The 20,255-nt window shown below is 41.2% G+C and overlaps 2 protein-coding genes across 2 annotated transcripts in view; both read right to left on the bottom strand.

Annotated features, from left to right (window-relative positions):
- ARL5B (ADP ribosylation factor like GTPase 5B) overlaps positions 1-20,255 on the bottom strand; it is a 403,396-nt gene that overhangs the window by 193,194 nt on the left and 189,947 nt on the right. The gene's annotated exons all lie outside the window — the stretch shown is intronic.
- The window catches only part of LOC136406534 (la-related protein 4B-like), a 46,976-nt gene that overhangs the window by 23,020 nt on the left and 3,701 nt on the right, over positions 1-20,255 (bottom strand). The window contains 1 exon segment of the mRNA XM_066386554.1: positions 3,449-3,571. Coding sequence (XP_066242651.1) covers positions 3,449-3,571 — 123 coding nt within the window.

The following is a 20,255-nucleotide window of genomic DNA, read 5'->3' as shown; positions in this document are numbered from 1 at the left end:
AAAATTCGTATCATAATGTTTTATATAAGAACACTATGCTAGCCCTGGCCTGTTGGCTCAGTGGTAGAGCGTCGGCCTGGTGTGCAGGAGTCCGGGTTCGATTCCTGGCCAGGGCACACAGGAAAAGCACCCATCTGCTTCTCCACCCCTCCCCCTCTCCTTCCTCTCTGTCTCTCTCTTCCCCTTCCACAGGCAAGGCTCCATTGGAGCAAAGTTGGCCCGGGCGCTGAGGATGGCTCTATGGCCTCTGCCTCAGGAGCTAGAGTGGCTCTGGTTGCAACAGAGCGACGCCCCAGATGGGCAGAACATCGCCCTCTGGTGGGCATGCCGGGTGGATCCCGGTCAGGCACATGTGGGAGTCTGTCTGACTGCCTCCTCGTTTCCAACTTCAGAAAAATACAAAAAAAAAAAAAAAAAAAGAATACTATGCTCACATAGTAGACAAGACCACTTCCTTGGAACATTTATTAAATAATAAATAAATAAATAAAGGAACTTAAGACTACATCTTTGTAGAACAAAGAAAGCACTGCTCAAGGAAATGTGGGCTATCTGTAAATTTTGAAAATTGTTTAGTACAATGAAGTGCCTGACTAGGCAGTGGAGCAGTGGACAGAGCATCATCCTGGGACTTTGAGGACCTAGGTTAAAAACTCTGAGGTCACTGACTTGAGCCTGGTCTTACCCCCTTAATTAAGCACAGGCTCACCAGCTTGAGCGTGGGGTCTCTGCTTGAGTGTGGGATCATAGACATGACCCCCACAGTCACCAGCTTGAGCCCAAAATCACTGGCTTGAGCAAGGGGTCACTGGTTCTGCTGGAGCCCTCCCCAGTCAAGGCACATATGAGAAAGCGATCAGTGAACAACTAAGGTACCACAATTAAAAATAATGACAATGCTTCTAAAACCCTGATTTCCTAGAATAAAAAGGGAAATCATATGATTATTTTCAAACTACATTCCTCTGCTTGCTCATGCAAAATATATATAAGAACAGTACCTATTTAACAGGAGTGTGGTGAGAATTAAGTGAAAAAGAATCCAAGTAAAGTGTTTTACACTGCCTAGCAGTTGGGCAGCCTGGGAATATCTTCTGCTATTTTATTAGTTCACAAGATATCATATTCCTCTTCATTAAGAATATGCCATAGAGCCTGACCAGGCAGTGGCACAGTGGATAGAGCATCAAACTGGGACATGGAGGATTCAGGTTCAAAACCCTGAGGTCGCTTGCTTGAGCATGGGCTCATCCGGCTTGAGTGCAGGCTCACAAGCTTGAGCGTGGGGTCGCTGGCTTGAGCAAGGAGTCACGCACTCTGCTGTAGCCCCCCGGTCAAGGCATATATGAGAAAGTAGTTAATGAAGAACTAAAAGAGATGCAACAAAGAATTGATGCTTCTGATCTCTCTCCATTCCTGCCTGTCTGTCCCTGTCTGTCCCTCTCTCTGACTCTGTCTCTGTCACACACACACACACACACACACACACACACACACACACACACACAAAATGTCATAGAAACAAGTTGGATGGACATACCCTTGGGAATGGGGTATTTTAGGAAATAGATGGGGTGGGAGAGGGAGATTAGGATGGTAGCTATTGCTTTTGTTTTTGTTTTTTAAGATTTTATTTATTGATTTTAGAGAGAAGAAGGGGGCAGTGAGAAGCATCAACTCATAACTGCTTCTCCCAGGGTTTTGAACCAGTGACCTCAGTGTTCCAGGTCGATGCTTTATCCACTTCGCCACGGTTGGTCAGGCTTTGCTTTTGTTAATGTTTTGTTTTCTCAGATATAAAAAAGTTAAAATAGAGTTCACATATGCATTTAGTACCAAACGGCACTCAACTACTTTTTATTGAGATAATTGTAGACACACATGCAGTTGTAACAAATAATAGATCCCTTATACACTTATCCAGTTTTCCCCAATGGTGACATTTTGCAAAACTGTAACCAGGATAGTGACATTAATGCTATCTACCAATCTTGCTTATACTCCCACAGTTTTATTTGTACACACTTCTGTGTATTAATATTATCGCCTGTGTATGTGCATGTATCCTCCACCAAGATACAGAATGGTCCCAACACCACAAGGATTCCTGGTGATGTGCTTTTACACCACTCTTTCCCTCCCCCTTCCCTATGTCTTGGCACTCACTAACCTAGCCTCCATCTCTAAAATTTGGTCATTCCAAGAATATTATATAAATGGAATCATACAATAGGTAAGCTTCTGGGATTGGTTGGGGTTTTATTCCCCATTCAGAATAATTCCCGGGGCTTTCTTCAAAGTTGTTGCATGTATCAATAATGGGTAACCCCACTATTTTTTAAAATTGAAAAATTTGTTACTATCTGGGGGACCAATGTTTCAGAACTTTTACACAGCAACAATTCTAATTCCTAGCCAGTTTCCACCCAAATTCCTCATAATTCTTCCTACATGGGTTACCTTTACCCCTATCACAACCTTCACAATCACAGTTATAGAAAGAAAGCAGGTCAAAAAGACAAGAATAAATAATATGGAAATTATTGATATATCCTTTGAGGTATAAGCATATACTATATTTTACCTACTCATCTCATCTATCCTCTCAGTAACTTTGTAAGGGTACACAATACAAGCATAACTCCATTTTTAAATCAGGACAGTGAAGCTTAGATAATTTGTCCAAGGTCACTTACCCAGTAAGTAATAGAGTCAGTATTAGAATCTGAATTTGTTTGACTTCAAAGCTATATTCCTTTCCACAATACTGAGATATTAATTAATGAACTTATTTTAATTAAGTTATAGCAAAATTTTACACAAACCAGTCTCAAAAGTCATCCATAATTTAGAAACGGCTAATAAAAATTAGGTTGCTATAACAACACAGATTACTTCATTTTGAGAAATGAAACGCCACTAAAAGCTTTTGAGTTTTTAGCATCAACAAATGAAATACTTTTGTTATTAGTATTATAAATCTTTTTCACAATTTCAGTAAAATATAGCCCCCCTTTCTTATTGTCACTCTCCCCCTTTCTCAAAAATTAAATTAATTTTAGAAGTAATGAGTCCAAGACATTACAGCCAGTGCTTGACTTACGACCACGATTGGTTCCAACACACTGGTTGTAACATGATTTGGTCGTAAGTTGAGTAGGTTATATGTACAGTACTGTGAAATGATGTTATAAAAATCTTTAAGTCAGATTTTATCATAATTTTCTTTCATTATTATTATATATCATAATTTTCTTTGTTCATTTTATGCCATTTGTATCATCTCTACACCATTTTGTTTCTTATTTTTACATTTGTCAGGTTGAAGTAAAACACTGCATTACCAGTACAACTGGTTTAATATTTGCAAAGACAATTTCCTCTTGGTAGGCATCTTGGGAGGGGTTTGATGAAAAATATCCAAGACACAAAACACAAATTGCTGTACCGAGTCTGGGATAACAGTTGAAATGGTGCATGCAGGGATGGTAGTGCTGCCGGAAGCTCCGCACTGTCGGTACGCCCAGCTGGGCAACGCTTGTGCTGCCAGACACAGAACAGTCGTGGCTAGCTAGTGGTCATAAAGTCAAATAGTCGTATGTTGCATAGGTCATAAGTCGATCAATATTAGTACTGTTCTAAATCAAGAAGTGAATCAAATAATTTTTACCTCCATCATTAAAAACACAAAAATCAAAGAAGGGCAAAAAGAAAGAAAAAGAATATATTGTCCTTTAAAGGGGACAATAATTGGGCAGAGTCTGAGGAGAGGCCATTTATTAAATAGACTGAGCAATACCTGTGCTGGGCACCCTTAGTGATAGTGATGCTAAAGTAAATACTCCAGGTTTCCTGTCATCAAGAGCTCCCAGCTTTGTACTAAAAATAGTTATTAAATAAATAATAACTAAGAACGCAACAACTACTACAATAGGGGTAATGTTGTACATATGCAGTATAAAGGAACTAAATGGAAAAAACAAACTGGTGGTCTCTGTGATCATAAAGAACCTTCCACAAACTGGCATGCTACCCCCAAAAAGTCCACTTGAAAGTAACGTCAATATTTTGGATGTTTTTTTAGTGGTGAAGCAGCTGTTAGCTATTTAGCTAAATCTCTAAGATTTAGAAGTAAATATTTAAGAGACTCAAAACCACTATATTAGTATTTATGCCTTAAAGAACTTATGCAGCCTGACCAGGTGGTGGCGCAGTGGATAGAGCGTCAGACTGGGATGCAGAGGACCCAGGTTCAAGACCCCAAGCTCACCAGCTTGAGCGCGGGCTCATCTGGTTTGAGCAAAAGCCCACCAACTTGAACCCAAGGTCGCTGGCTCCAGCAAGGGGCTACTTGGTCTGCTGAAGGCCCGCGGTCAAGGCACATATGAGAAAGCAATCAATGAACAACTAAGGTGTTGCAACGCGCAATGAAAAACTAATGACTGATGCTTCTCATCTCTCTCCATTCCTGTCTGTCTGTCCCTATCTATCCCTCTCTCTGACTCACTCTCTGTCTCTGTAAAAAAAAAAAAAAAAAAAAAAAAAGAACTTATGCATATTTGGTATTTCAGCTGTTCTTAGTGCTTAAAGTTATCAGGCCTATTATTAGAGAAACAGGCCAGCCTTGTGATTCTAAAGTGCTGAATTGAGTAATTGATTTAGGTCTGCAATTTTAAGTTAAAGGTTATTAAGTTCAGCATGTGAAAAGACAGTTTTTTTTTTAATTCAAAAAAATTTATCGAGTTCCAAGCTCTCTGCAGGCAGTTAGGCTAACAGAATAAATAAAGTACATTCCCAAACTACTCACATTTTTAAATTTGAGATACAGACTCCTATAAATAATTATATTTGTGAGGCACAGCAGTGGCACAAAGGAGCAGCAATAAAAAGAAGAAACCAGAAACTAAAACAAGACGTCTAACAAAACAACAGCAGGAAATAATATTTATAACAACTGACCTTTGAAAACTCAGATTCTTTTCTGTGACATTCTTACCTGGGCACTGCCACGGAATCCTCAGTAGTCATGAGTCCCAGCTGACCATCACTTCCTGCGCCCCAAGAAAACAGCTGGCACCAGTCACTGAGGGCCAGACTGTGAGACTCGCCACATGCCATATGGACAATGTGGTGATCTGCCAAACCTTGGTGTGTTGGGATAACGCTTTAACCAACTGAGATACCTAGCCAGCGGTATTATAATTCTTATGAGACAAAGACATATGGTTTTATTTCTGCTTGCTTTCTAAAGGAACAGATTTATAAATCCACTCCTACTGTCACAAATACAATGGGAGAAAGAAAGCTAGATTATTTCTGATACAGATAAAATATTGTATTGTAACATACCTGATAGATACATGAATTACAACTGCCCTTTTGCTGTTCCACTTGGCTGCCTGGCCCCACCCTTAATTACCAGACAATCGCCCCTGGGACAAAGGAATTCCAGGAATCTGGTCAATCACCCCAAAGAGGAGTATTCCAGAAAGCCGAACATACCAGCACAACCTTGCTCGAGGCTATCCCCAACCCTATAAAGTTTTACCTCAGTCTGTTTTGGGGGCCCTTCTTCCTGGAGAAGCACCCGGCAGGTCTTTCTCCTCTAATAAAGCTTGCACACCTGGCGTTCGAGTGCCGTCTCATTCTTACAATACTACATTTGAAAAGTACGTAAATTTGCATGTATAAAATCTGATGGAGGCCATTTTTATTTTTAATGAATGAACTCAAGTTTGTATATAAGCAAAATACCCATACTTCAACCAAAAGGTTAACACATATCAACCAATAGAGGGGGAGAACTTTTAGACCATAGTCTATAGAGGTGACTCTGAATTTAATGTGATCCTGTTGTTGACGGAAGAATCAAAAAATGAAGTCCTTGCCTGACCAGGCAGTGGCACAAAGGATTGGGCGTCGGACTGGGACACGGAAGACCCGGGTTCGAGACCCCGAGGTCACTAGCTTGAGCACAGGCTCATCTGGTTTGAGCAAGGCTCACCAGCTTGAGCCCAAGGTCGCTGGCTCGAGCAAGGAGTCACTCTGTCTGCTGTAGCCCCCCAGTCAAGGCACATATTAGAAAAAAAAAATGAAGTCCTTGCCCTGGCTAGGTGCTCAGTGAATAAAGCATCAACCAGACATGCCATAAGGTCATGGGTTCGACTCCCCTTTTCCCCTATCAGCATGTTCAAGAAGCAATCGAGTACACAACTAAATGGAAATAAGTGAAACAAGTTGGTGCTTCTCTCTTCTGTCCTTTCCTTTCTCTTTCATCAATGGAAAAATTTAAAAAAGAAAAGTGAAGTTCTCAAGCCTCTAGTTGTAAAAGGGACATAAAAAGATTTTTCTGGAGCATGACCAGTGGTGGTGCAGTGGATAGAGCCTCAACCTGGGATGCTGAGGTCCCAGATTTGAAACTCTAGGGCAGGGGTCCCCAAACTACGGCCCGCGGGCCACATGCGGCCCCCTGAGGCCATTTATCCAGCCCCTGCCGCACTTCCGGAAGGGGCACCTCTTTCATTGGTGGTCAATGAGAGGAGCATAGTTCCCAGTGAAATACTGGTCAGTTTGTTGATTTAAATTTACTTGTTCTTTATTTTAAATATTGTATTTGTTCTCGTTTTGTTTTTTTTACTTTAAAATAAGATATGTGCAGTGTGCATAGGGATTTGTTCGTAGTATTTTTTTTTTTTTTTCATTTTTCTGAAGCTGGAAACAGGGAGAGACAGTCAGACAGACTCCCGCATGCGCCCGACCGGGATCCACCCGGCACGCCCACCAGGGGCGATGCTCTGCCCACCAGGGGGCGATGCTCTGCCCATCCTGGGCGTCGCCATGTTGCGACCAGAGCCACTCTAGCGCCTGAGGCAGAGGCCACAGAGCCATCCCCAGCGCCCGGGCCATCTTTGCTCCAGTGGAGCCTTGGCTGCAGGAGGGGAAGAGAGAGACAGAGAGGAAAGCGGGGCGGAGGGGTGGAGAAGCAAATGGGCGCTTCTCCTGTGTGCCCTGGCCGGGAATCGAACCCGGGTCCTCCTCAGCTAGGCCGACGCTCTACCACTGAGCCAACCGGCCAGGGCCGTAGTATTTTTTATAGTCCAGCCCTCCAACGGTCTGAGGAACAGTGAACTGGCCCCCTGTGTAAAAAGTTTGGGGACCTTTGCTCTAGGTCCACCCACTTGAACACAGGCTCACCAGCTTGAACGTAGGTTTGCTGGCTTGGAGGCAGGGCGATAGGCTTGAGCATGGGATCACATGTATGGTGGCTGGCTTGAGCCCAAGGTCGCTGGTTTGAGCAAAAGGTCACTGGCTTGACTGGAGAGCCCACTCCCAAGGTCAAGGCACATCTGAGAAGCAATCAATGAACAACTAGATGACGTAACTATGAGGTGATGCTTCTCATCTCTCTCCCTTCATGTCTCTCTTTCTCTCCCTTAAAAAAAAAAAAAAGATTTTGCTAAAATTTCAAAAGGGTTACAAAATAAGGATGTATTCCCTGAAAATTTTGCCTACCTCTTTTTATTTCTCCTTTTTTTTGTCCTTGCCGTCCTCTCAAACTTGACATTATATAGTTATTAAAATCATAAATTCTTGAATTAGAATGACATAATGTAGAGCTTTGACTCCATCATTGACTGATTAGAAATGTGACCTTGGGCAAAATATTAAAGTCTCAGAAACTATGCTTGCTTGTATCAGAAATTGGTTTGATAGGATTTATGGCCATCTGTAAATAGTAAATTACATAAATAATTTCACACCTGGTACATGTATGTTTCACTACTGATGGTTATCATTTATTCAAAAAAAGCATTCAGCACCCCTGGCCAGGTAGCTAGCTCAGTTGGTTAGAGTGCCATCCTGATATACCAAGGCTGTGCTCGGGTCAGGGCACTTATAAGAATCAACTAATGAGGCCCTGGCCAGTTGGCTCAGTGTATAGAGCATCGGCCCAGTGTGGGGATGTCCCAGGTTTGAATCCCAGTCAGGGCATACATGAGAAGTGAATATCTGCTTCTCTCCCCTTCCCTTTCTTCCTTCTATCTCTGTCCCTCTCTCACAGCCAGTGGCTCAATTGGTTCAAATGTTGGCCCTGGTGCTGAGGATAGCTCAGTTAATTTAAGCATCAACCTCAGATGGGTTGCCAGGTAAATCCCCATCAGGGTGCATTTGTTGGAGTCTGCTATCTCCTCTCCTCTCAAAAATAAAAACAAATTATTCATTTTAATCTAATTTTTATTATTTTCTTAATTTCATAGTTATATTACACTTTTATTTACTTCCTCATTATTATTTTAATTTTTCAGATAAGAAAACTAGGGCATAAAGTAGTTAAATTAGTTGGCCAAAGTCACAGATAACAGAAGTAGCAGAGCTGGGACGGCTTGACTCTAGGAACTAGCTCCAAACCACTATACCACACTACCTCTAGTGCAGGGGTCGGGAACCTTTTTGGCTGAGAGAGCCATGAATGCCACATATTTTAAAATGTAATTCCATGAGAGCCATACAATGACTCGTGTATGTTACGCATTATCCAATAAAAATTTGATGTCTCGGAGGACAGCTGTGATTGGCTCCAGCCACCAGGAACCATGAACATGAGGTAGGAAATGAATGGATTGTAATACATGAGAATGTTTTATATTTTTAATGTTATTATTTTTTTTATTAAAGATTTGTCTACGAGCCAGATCTAGCCATCCAGAGAACCACATCTGGCTCGCGAGCCATAGGTTCCCGACCCCTGCTCTAGTGAATTAATTAAAGCAAAGTTTTTCAAGTATGATCCTGGAACAGTCAACTCTTTCAGAAAATCTATGAAGTCAACACTTTCCATGATAATAAAACATTTGACTTTTTCACTCAGTAATGCACCTCGCAGTTTTTCTGAAGCCACGTGATGTGTGATGTCACAAAAGACTGGGTGCGAAGCACATGAGATTACAGCAGTTTCATTTTGCCAGTTATTAAAGAGGTTCACCAAAATAAAGCCACTCTTGTTTTGAAACATAGTTATTTTCCATAAAATATTTTTGTTAACATCGCTTCTTTTAAATGAATTAATAACTATTAAAATTTCTCGGTTTTAGTGTCTAAGATAGCAAATATCAATACATAAAACCCACACAAGCCCTTTGGAATCCTCAATAATCTTTAAGTATTGTAAAGGGGTCCTGAGACCACAAAGCTTGTGAACTACCGAATTAAAGAATTACCCTCAGACAACTGAAAGCAGGGTCAACTGGGCCTTCATCCTCTTTTTCTATAGCTTCTTTCTGCCAGGAACAAAATCTTGAGAACTGGTTTTTAAGCTAGCAGTGTTTCCCAGTGTAGTATAAAAAAACAGCTGAGCTGGTACTGTGATACCATCAGCCTGTTTCTACTCCCTGGGCACGAACCTGTGCACAAGTATAAACTGTCCACTGAACAACACAATCTGTCTAATAAACAGTCCCGCCCAGCAGCATGCTGGCAGTTGTAATCAGGCTCCCTGTTAAAGACAGGGCATGTTTAACTAGGGCCACCAGCAAGGATTGTTTTAGACAACAATGGAGGAAACTGAGGTGTGTCATCAGCTGTAGCTGGAAAGGCACCTGATTCTGGTTTTCCATTTACTATGTTGATTTTAAAGTTTCATTCTTTTAAAAGATTTCACTTTTTATTGATTTCACAGAGAGAAGAAGGGTGGGAAGTGAAAAGTATTGACTCATAGTTGCTTCACTTTAGTTGTTCGTTCCTTGCTTGTCACTTTTCGTATGTGCCTTGACAAGGCAACCCCAGGGTTTCCAACCAGCAACCTCTATGTTCCAGGTCAACACTCTACCTACTACACCACCACAGGCCAGGCAATTTTAAAGTTTCATTTTAAGATTAATTTTAAAATTAGTTGACAAAAAAAGAATTTTTAAAATGTTACATATTATGTTAACATGGCAAAATCAAGAAAGTGTTTTAAAGGAAATTATTAATCTATCTGGTGTGAGTCTTTGACATGGTTGTTGAGGTCTAAGAAAAATAGGGCAAAACTTGAGTTAACGCCATACCCCCCATTCAGGGGAGTAAAAAATCCTGTGCTTGGAAGTGATAAATCAAACCCCTTTGTTCTGGCATTTGTGGGGGATTTCTAACCTGTACCTAATTCCTTTACCCAATGAAACCTGATTTATATATATATATATATATACATATATAAAAATATATATGTATATATATGAAATATATATGCAATATATATGAAATATATATATGTATATATATATTTCATTCACTTACATAAATCTTGTGTCCATCACCATGAGTCTTTTTTTTTCTGTATTTTTCTGAAGTTGGAAACAGGGAGGCAGTCAGACAGACTCCCGCATGCGCCCAACTGGGATCCACCTGGCACGCCCACCAGGGGGCGATGCTCTGCCCATCTGGGGCATCGCTCTGTTGCAACCAGAGCCATTCTAGCACCTGAGGCAGAGGCCACAGAGCCATCCTCAGTGCCCAGGCCAACTTTGCTCCAATGGAGCCTTGGCTGCCGGAGGGGAAGAGAGAGACAGAGAGGAAGGAGAGGGGGAGGGGTGGAGAAGCAGATGGGCACTTCTCCTGTGTGCCCTGGCTGGGAATCAAACCCAGGACTCCTGGACGCCAGGCCGACGCTCTACCACTGAGCCAACCGGCCAGGGCTATCCCCATGAGTCTTTTGCTACTCAGCCATTACTAAGGATTTCATTACTCCTCAAAATATGTGAGATCATATCTCTGATAAAGTATCAATACCCAGAATATATAAAACTCCCCACAACTCAGCAACAACAACAACAAACGATTATAAGAAAAGATTTTCAACATCACTAATCAAAAAGAAAATGCAAATCAAAACCACATGAGAGCCCTGGCCGGTTGGCTCAGCGGTAGAACGTCGGCCTAGCGTGCGGAGGACCTGGGTTCGATTCCCGGCCAGGGCACACAGGAGAAGCGCCCATTTGCTTCTCCACCCCTCCGCCGCGCTTTCCTCTCTGTCTCTCTCTTCCCCTCCCACAGCCAAAGGCTCCATTGGAGCAAAGATGGCCCGGGCGCTGGGGATGGCTCTGTGGCCTCTGCCTCAGGCGCTAGAGTGGCTCTGGTCGCAACATGGCGACGCCCAGGATGGGCAGAGCATCGCCCCCTGGTGGGCAGAGCGTCGCCCCTGGTGGGCGTGCCGGGTGGATCCCGGTCGGGCGCATGCGGGAGTCTGTCTGACTGTCTCTCCCTGTTTCCAGCTTCAGAAAAATGAAAAAAAAAAACAAAAAAGAAAAGAAAAAAAGAAAAAAAAAAAAAAAAAACCACATGAGATATTACTCACTAGAATGACAAAAAAAAGCAAGTAAAGAACAAGTGTAAGGGACCTGAAGATGGCAGCAGAGCAAACTCACAGACTCCCAGCTCACACCATCAAAATGGATTACAAATTAGTTTAGAAACAATCAGCATGAAAAACCAACTCTGGACTACAAGAACAGCTCTCAAAAACCAAGGAGCAAAGAAGAAGCCACAACAAACCTGGTAGGGAGTGCCTAAAACTCCCCTGCTTACAGGAATAGAGGGGGAGTGAGGCTGAGAGCCCAGAAGGCCTCACACGCCAAGGCAGGGGTCCCCAAACTGTGGCCTGCGGGCCGCATGCGGCCCCCTGAGGCCATTTATCCAGCCCCCGCCACACTTCCGGAAGAAGCACCTCTTTCATTGCTGGTCAGTGAGACCACAAAGCATGGCGTCGCTCACCTACGATACTACTTCTGGTGATGTGGGATGCATGCAACAGGCTCGGGAAGCGCATCATATCACTTGTTACAGCTAGCAGTGACAAATATGGAACCGGACATTGACCATCTCATTAGCCAAAAGCAGCCCCATAGTTCCCATAGAAATACTGGTCAGTTTGTTGACTTAAATTTACTTGTTTTTTATTTTAAATATTTGTTCCCCTTTTGTTTCTTTACTTTAAAATAAGTTATGTACAGTGTGCATAGGGATTTGTTCATAGTTTTTTTAATAGTCCAGACCTCCAATGGTCTGGAGAAAGTGAACTGGCCCCCTGTGTAAAAAGTTTGGGGATCCCTGCTTCAAGGAAAAGAGCAGAAAATATTGCTCACAGCCACTTGCCTGGCGACCAGGGAATGAGGTGTGTTGAAAGGGCCGGCTTGTCTTCCAAAAGAAAGGGAAAAAAGAGAGACAGATGGTGAGGGGCAGAGGAATGCATGGATGACCTGAGAAGCTGACTCATCCAGTGCCGGAGGCGGCTGTAGTTGGGGGAGGGGCTGATCCTTCCACAAATAAAAGACTAAAGTGCTTCCAGGTCACAGATCTCCAACATCTCTCCAGCTCCAATCAGTGAAACAAGACACTGCTGAAAACAAGAAGTGGGGAGGAGGGGCAGTAACTCAGGTCTCCATGGAGATCTGAGATACACCTCCTCCTACTGAAGCTGAGAAAACACCCTGCCTGCAGAGAGAGTAACTGGCAGATGAGGCCTTCAGAGTCTCAGGATACACCCACTGCATTCCTGGATACAGTTTCAAATAAGCCTCCTGCTGAGATCAGTCAACAAGACTATCACCTGTTAAGAAAACAAACAAATCAAGTCTTCAAAGAGGCCCAAATCTGAAAGTGGATTACAAATAATAGCTGATGCCAACCCAAGAAGACTTAGAAATAACACAATTGAAAACTGGAGGCAGACAACACCAAGCCTAGACTCAACCAGCTCTAAAAACAATACACCCAGGCCCTGGCTGGTTGGTTCAGTGGTAGAGCATCGGCCTGGCGTGCAGAGTGGATCCCAGTCGGGCACATGCGGGAGTCTGTCTGACTGTCTCCCCATTTCCAACTTCAGAAAAATACACACAAAAAAATAATAATACACCCAAACACAAAGACATAATGAGAAGACAGAAAAGTACAATCGATATGAAGCCACAAAAGAAACCTCCAAGAAATGAACTGAGTGATATGGAATAACCAAACTTCGAGATGCAGAGTTCAAAATAATGATTGTTAGGATGCTGAGGTATCTTAGAACAACAATGGATGGTCATTACAAACACCTAAAGAAATAGCAAGGATAAAAAAGACATTGAAATATTAAAAACAATGAGTTGGAGATGGCAAATACAATACCAGATGAAGACCACAATGGAAGGAATTAAAAACAGGATGAATGGAGCTGAGGATTGAATCAGTGAGTTGGGGGACAAGTTGAATGACGGCATAGAAGCAGAGAAGAAAAAAGAAAAGAGACTCAAAAAGTCTGAAGAAACTCTTAGAGAGCTCTGTGACAACATGAAGAGAAATAACATTCGCATATAGGGGTTCCTGAAGAAGAAGAGAAAGAACAAGGGATAGAGACTTTGTTCAATCATATCATAGCTGAAAACTTCCCTAAATTAATGCAGGAAAAACTCTCACAAGATCAAGAAGCACAGAGAACTCCATTAAAGAGAAACCCAAAGAAATCAACACCAAGACACATCATAATTAAAATACCAAGCTAAGTGAAAGATAAAATATTAAAAGCTGCTAGAGAAAAAAATGCTATCACCTACAAAAAAGCCCCCATAAGGATGACATCAGACTTCTCAACAGAAACACTTGAGGCCAGAAGGGAATGGCAAGAAATATTTAAAGTAATGCAGAACAAGAACCTACAACCAAGACTACTTTATCCAGCAAGGCTATCATTTAAAATTGAAGGAGAAATAAAAAGCTTTCCAGACAAAAAACCTCAAGGAATTCATTACAACCAAACCAATGCTGCAGGAAATGTTAAGGGGCTTGTTGTAAACAGATCAAAGTGGGAAAAGAATATAGCAAAAAAGGAATACAGCTTTAAAGAATAAAATGGCAATAAACAACTACATATCAATAATAACCTTAAATGTAAATGGATTAAATGATCCAATCAAAAGACATAGGGTAGCTGCGTGGATAAGAAGACAGAACCCATACATATGCTGTCTACAAAAGATACACCTTAAAACAAAAGATGCACATAGACTGAAGGTAAAAGTATGAAAAAAATATTTCACGCAAATGGAAATGAAAAAAAGCTGGGGTAGCAATATTTATATCAGACAAAATAGACTTTAAAAAAAGGCTATAGTAAGAGATAAAGAAGGCCACCACATAATGATAAAGGGAGCAATCCAACAGGAAGATATAACCATTATAAATATCTACACACCTAATATAGGAGCACCTAAATATATAAAGCAGTCTTTGATGGATTTAAAGGGCAAGATCAACAGCAATAGTCTAATAGTAGGGGATTTCAATACCCCACCAACATCACTAGATAGATCCTCAAGAAAGAAAATTAACAAAGAAACAGCAGACTTAAAGGACATACTAGATCAACTCAATTTAATAGATATCTTCAGAACGTTTCCCCCTAAAGCAAAAGAATATACATTCTTTTCAAGTACTCATGGTACATTCTCTAGGATAGACCATGTTAGGGCACAAAAGTGGTCTCAACAAATTTAAAAAGATTGAAATCATATCAAGCATGTTCTCTGATCACAATGGCATGAAACTAGGCATAAACCACAACAGAAAAACTCAAAAATTCTCAAACACATGGAAACTAAATAGCAGGTTATTAAATAATGAATGGATTAAGAATGAGATCAAAGAAAAAATAAAATATTTCTAGAAATAAATAATAATGAGCATACAACTCAAAATTTATGGGACACAAGCCCTGGCCAGTTGGCTCAGTGGTAGGGCGTCGGCCTGGCTTGCGGTAGTCCCAGGTTTGATTCCCAGCCAGGGCACACAGGAGAAGCACCCATCTGCTTCTCCACCCCTTCCCCTCTCCTTCCTCTCTCTCTCTTCCCCTCTCGCAGCCAAGGCTCCATTGGAGCAAAGATGGCCCGGGCACTGGGGTTGGCTCCATGGCCTCTGCCTCAGGCGCTAGACTGGCTCTGGTTGCAACAGAGCGACGCCCCGGATGGGCAGAGCATCGCCCCCTGGTGGGCATGCCAGGTGGATCCCGGTCGGGCGTATGCCAGAGTCTGTCTGACTGCCTCCCTGTTTCCAGCTTCAGAAAAATACAAAAAAAAAAAAAATTTATGGGACACAGCAAAAGCTGTACTGAGAGGGAAGTTCATATCACTACAGGCACACTTTAAGAAGCTAGAAAAAGCTCAAATAAACAACTTAACCCTGCATCTAAAAGAATTAGAAAAAGAACAGCAAGTAAAGCCTAAACGTAGTAGAAGAAAGGAAATAATAAAGATCAGAGCAAAAATAAATGACATAGAGGCTAAGGAAACAATACAGAGGATCAATGAATCCAGGAGCTGGTTCTTTGAAAAGGTAAACAAGATTGATGAACCTTTAACTAGACTCACCAAGAAAAGAAGAGAGAAGACTCAAATAAATAAAATTAGAAATGAGAGGGGAGAAATAACAACTGACACAACAGAAATACAAAATATTGTAAGAAAATATTATGAAGAACTGTATGCCAAAAAACTAGACAACCTAGATGAAATGGACAAATTCCTTGAAACATATAATCTTCCAAAAATCAACCTGGAAGAATTAGTAAACCTAAAAAGACCAATTACAACAAATGAGATTGAAACAGTTATCAAAAAACTCCCAACAAAGAAAAGTCCTGGGCCAGATGGCTTCACAAGTGAATTCTACCAACTATTCAGAGAAGAACTAACTCTTATCCTCCTCAAGCTATTTCAAAAAATTCAAGAGGAAGGAAGACTTCCAAGCTCCTTTTATAAGGTGAGCATAATTCTGATTCAAAAACCAGGCAAAGACAACACAAAAAAAGAAAATTATAGACCAATATCCCTGATGAATATAGATGCTAAAATCCTCAACAAAATATTAGCAAACCGGATCCAACAATATATGGAAAAAAGCATAAACCATGATCAAGTGGGATTTATTCTGGGGAGGCAAGGCTGGTACAATATTTGCAAATCAATCTATGTGATTCATCACATAAACAAAAGGAAGGAGAAAAACCACATGATATTATCAATAGATGCAGAAAAAGCATTTGATAAAATCCAGTACCCATTCATGATCAAAACTCTCAACAAAGTGGGAATACAGGGAACATACCTCAACATGATAAAGTCCATCTATGACAAATCCACAGCCAACATCATACTCAATGGGCAAAAATTAAAAGAAATCTTTTAAGATCAGGAACAAGGCAGGGTTGCCCCCTTTCACCACTCTTATTCAACATAGTCCTCGAAGTCCTAGCCACAGCGATCAGACAAAAAGAAATAAAAGGCATTCAAGTTGGAAAAAGAGAAGTAAAACTATCATTATTTGCAGTTGATATGATATTGTATATAGAAAACCCTAAAGTCTCTGTCAAAAAACTATTGGACCTGATAAATGAATTCAGTAAAGTGGCAGGATATAAAATTAATACTCAGAAATCAGAGGCATTTTTAAACACTAACAATGAACAGTCAGAAAGAGAAATTAAGGAAACAATCCCCTTCACTATTGCAACCATAAAAATAAAGTACCTAGGAGTAAATTTAAACAAGGAGACTAAAGACTTGTACTCGGAAAATTATAAAACATTGATAAAATAAATCAAGGAAGATACAAACAAGTGGAAGCATATACCGTGCTCATGGTTAGGAAGAACAAATATCATTAAAATGTCTATATTACCCAAAGCAATTTATAAATTCAATGCAATACCAATTAAAATACCAATGACATACTTTAAAGATATAGATCACATATTCCAAAAATTTATATGGAACCAAAAAAGAACACAAATAGCCTCAGCAATCTTAAAAAAGAAGAATAAAATAGGAGGTATCACACTTCCTGATATCAAGTCATTCTACAAGGCCATTGTACTCAAAACAGCCTGGTACTGGCATAAGAACAGGCACATTGATCAATGGAACAGAACAGAGAACCAAGAAATAAACCCACAGCTCTGTGAACAACTGATTTTTGACACAGGAGGTAAGGGCATACAATGGAGTAAACACAGCCTCTTTAATAAATGATGTTGGGAAAATTGGATACCTACCTGCAAAAAAATGAAACTAGTCCACCAACTTACACCATTCACAAAAATAAACTCAAAATGGATAAAAGACTTAAATGTAAGGCATGAAACCATAGGCATCTTAGAAGAAAACATAGGCAGTAAGCTCTCCGACATCTCTCCGAGCAATATATTTGTCGATTTATCTCCACGGGGAAGTGAAATAAAAGACAGGATAAACAAATGGGACTATATCAAACTAAAAAGCTTTTGCACAGCTAAAGACAACAAGAACAGAATAAAAAGACAAACTACACAATGGGAGAACATATTCAACAACACATCTGATAAGGGGTTAATAATCAAAATTTATAAAGAACTTGTAAATCTCAACACCAGTAAGACAAACAATCCAATCAAAAAATGGGCCAAAGAAATGAGTAGACACTGCTCCAAAGAGGACATACAGATGGCCAATAGGCGTATGAAAAAATGCTCAACATCACTAATCATTAGAGAAATGCAAATTAAAACCACAATGAGATATCACCTCACACCAGTCAGAATGGCGCTCATCAACAAAACAACACAGAATAAGTGCTGGAGAGGATGTGGAGAAAAGGGAACCGTCTTGCACTGCTGGTGGGAATGCAGACTGGTGCAGCCTCTGTGGGAAACAGTATGGAGATTCCTCAATAAATTAAAAATCAAAGTGCCTTTTGACCCAGCTATCCCACTTTTAGAAATATACCCTAAGAACACCATAGAACTGTTCCAAAAGGAGAAATGCACCCCCATGTGTATGGCAGCATTGTTCACAATAGCGAAGATCTGGAAACAGCCCAAGTGTCCGTCAGAGAACAAGTGTATTAAAAAGCTTTGGTACATATATATCATACTATGGAATACTACTCAGCCATAAGAATGATGACATGGGATCATTTACAATAACATGGATGGACCTTGATAACATTATGCAGAGTGAAATAAGTAAATCAGAAAAAACTAAGAACTATATGAATCCATTCATAGATGGGACATAAAAATGAGACTCAGAGACATGGACAAGAATGTGAAGGTAACAGAGGGTGGGGTGGAGGGGTGGGGAGGGGGCGAGGAAGGAGAGAGAGGGGGTGGGGGGAGGGAGGGGCACAAAGAAAACCAGATAGAAGGTAACGGAAGACAATTTGACTATGAGTGAGGGGTATGCAACATAATCAAATGTCAAAATGATCTCGACGTGTTTTCTCTGAACATATGTACCCTGATTTATCGATGTCACTGCATTAAAATTAATTAAAGAAAAGAACAAGTGTATCTGATGAGGACACAGAGACGCTGGAACCACAATGCACTGCTGTGATATGGTGTAATATCTATTACAGCCTCATGTTCTTCCGTAAATTAAGTCAAAGATTTGACTTAGGATATAAAAACAGTGGGGAATATGGTAAGTGGTAAGGTGCCAGAGAACTGTAAAACTTAATATTGGCAATGCCATTTGAAAGAGAAAAAGTCAGGCTTTAAAAGATTTGTGAATGTCTTTGATTGTATTACCTTGAAAGTTTTAATGTTTTTGTAAATTCCCCAGACAAATGTTACAATCTTGTTAATGACTGTGTCATGCTGTCATGCTCCCCTCAACCTGTATGTAGTCAAAGGGTATATAACCAACCTCTGAAATATACTAGGGGCTGCATGATTTGGGTCTGAAGAATTCCCCCTGTATGCCGCTGGCTTAATCAATAAAACTCCTCAAAATTTATTTCCCCCATTCCCCTCCCCCCTTCCCCTCTTTCCCCCTTTTCCCCCTGTAAGGCCAGGAGCCTCCATCGTGGCCATTCACATGCAGGTTCCCATTGGATTCGGGCAGACGGTAAAGAAATGGCAGAGTTGGAGGATGGTGGGCCATTCTGTTTATTGGTGTCTCACTAAGACAGGCAAACCACAAGAGAAGACAAGGGAAAAGCAGAAAACCAGCTTTTCCCATGAATGGCAAGGGATCAGGGAGGCCCTTTCAATGGTGATAGCAGGAACTAAGAGAGAGCAAGCTCTCGGTCTGCCCCACTTTATAGTATAGAAATCGTGTCCCAGTAGAGCCCAAGCTCTACGTTGATCAGGCGTCCCTGATTTGACTTCCCCGTGAATGGTACACTCCTGCTTATCAGCAGGGCTGGCAGCCTCTTCGAGACTACTCTTGAGATGGCTATGAGGATGCTACTGTTAAATGCCACCAGAGGAAAGACCAACACACAAATTAGTTGCAATAATCACACAGGCAATTTATTACTCACAAATCCTTTTGGCGTGCCTGGGTACAGCTTAAGGGGGCCCTGTTGGCGTGCTCCTCTCGGCTGACTTTGGTAAGAGCTCAGAGCAGTGTGGAAACAGTCCACATCAATGTTGGATTCTGGGCGACTACTGCAGCAAGGGGCCCCTCGGCTTTAGTACCCTTTCTGGCCAACGCCTTCTAACAGGTGTCAATCTACAGGATTATCACCTCAAACCACCCTTTTGGGAGTTCCTCGCAGGGAACCCGCTTTAAGTCAATCTACTGAAATGTTTACATTAAACCACTTTTTAAGATATTCTTATTTTGCCTGACCAGGCGGTGGCGCAGTGAATGGAGCATCGGACTGGGATGAGGAGGACCCAGGTTCAAGACCCCGAGGTCGCCAGCTTGAGCGCTGGCTCATCTGGTTTGAGCAAGGCTCACCAGCTTGGACCCAAGGTTGCTGGCTTCAGCGGGGGGTTACTTCTTCTGCTGAAGGCCCACGGTCAGGGCACATATGAGAAAGCGATCAATGAACCACTGGGGTGTTGCAACGAAAGGCTGATGATTGATGTTTCTCATCTCTTTCTGTTCCTGTCTGTCTGTCCCTACCTATCCCTCTCTCTGACTCTATGTCTCTGTAAAAAAAAAAAAAAAAAAAAAAAAAAAAAGATGTTCTTATTTTCATTAATTTACAAAGTTAATGCAAATAACACCAAGCCACTTCTTATCTATGTATAACTTCACACACACATACTAACTGGGCACTGCTTGAAAGTCAGTCTGTTTATCACATTACAGAGTTATGGCACTAAGCCACTGTATTAATTCCTATCCAATTGGCATAACTTTACTTAATTTTAATAATTATTTTTAATATCCTTTTTTTTTTCTTTTTTTTTTTTTTGTATTTTTCTGAAGCTGGAAACGGGGAAAGACAGTCAGACAGACTCCTGCATGCGCCCT

This window comes from Saccopteryx leptura, chromosome 5 (genome assembly GCF_036850995.1).
Source record: "Saccopteryx leptura isolate mSacLep1 chromosome 5, mSacLep1_pri_phased_curated, whole genome shotgun sequence".
NCBI classification, from domain to species: domain Eukaryota; kingdom Metazoa; phylum Chordata; class Mammalia; order Chiroptera; family Emballonuridae; genus Saccopteryx; species Saccopteryx leptura.
Note: the sequence above shows the minus strand (reverse complement) of the source record. Positions and strands in the feature narration are given on the sequence as shown.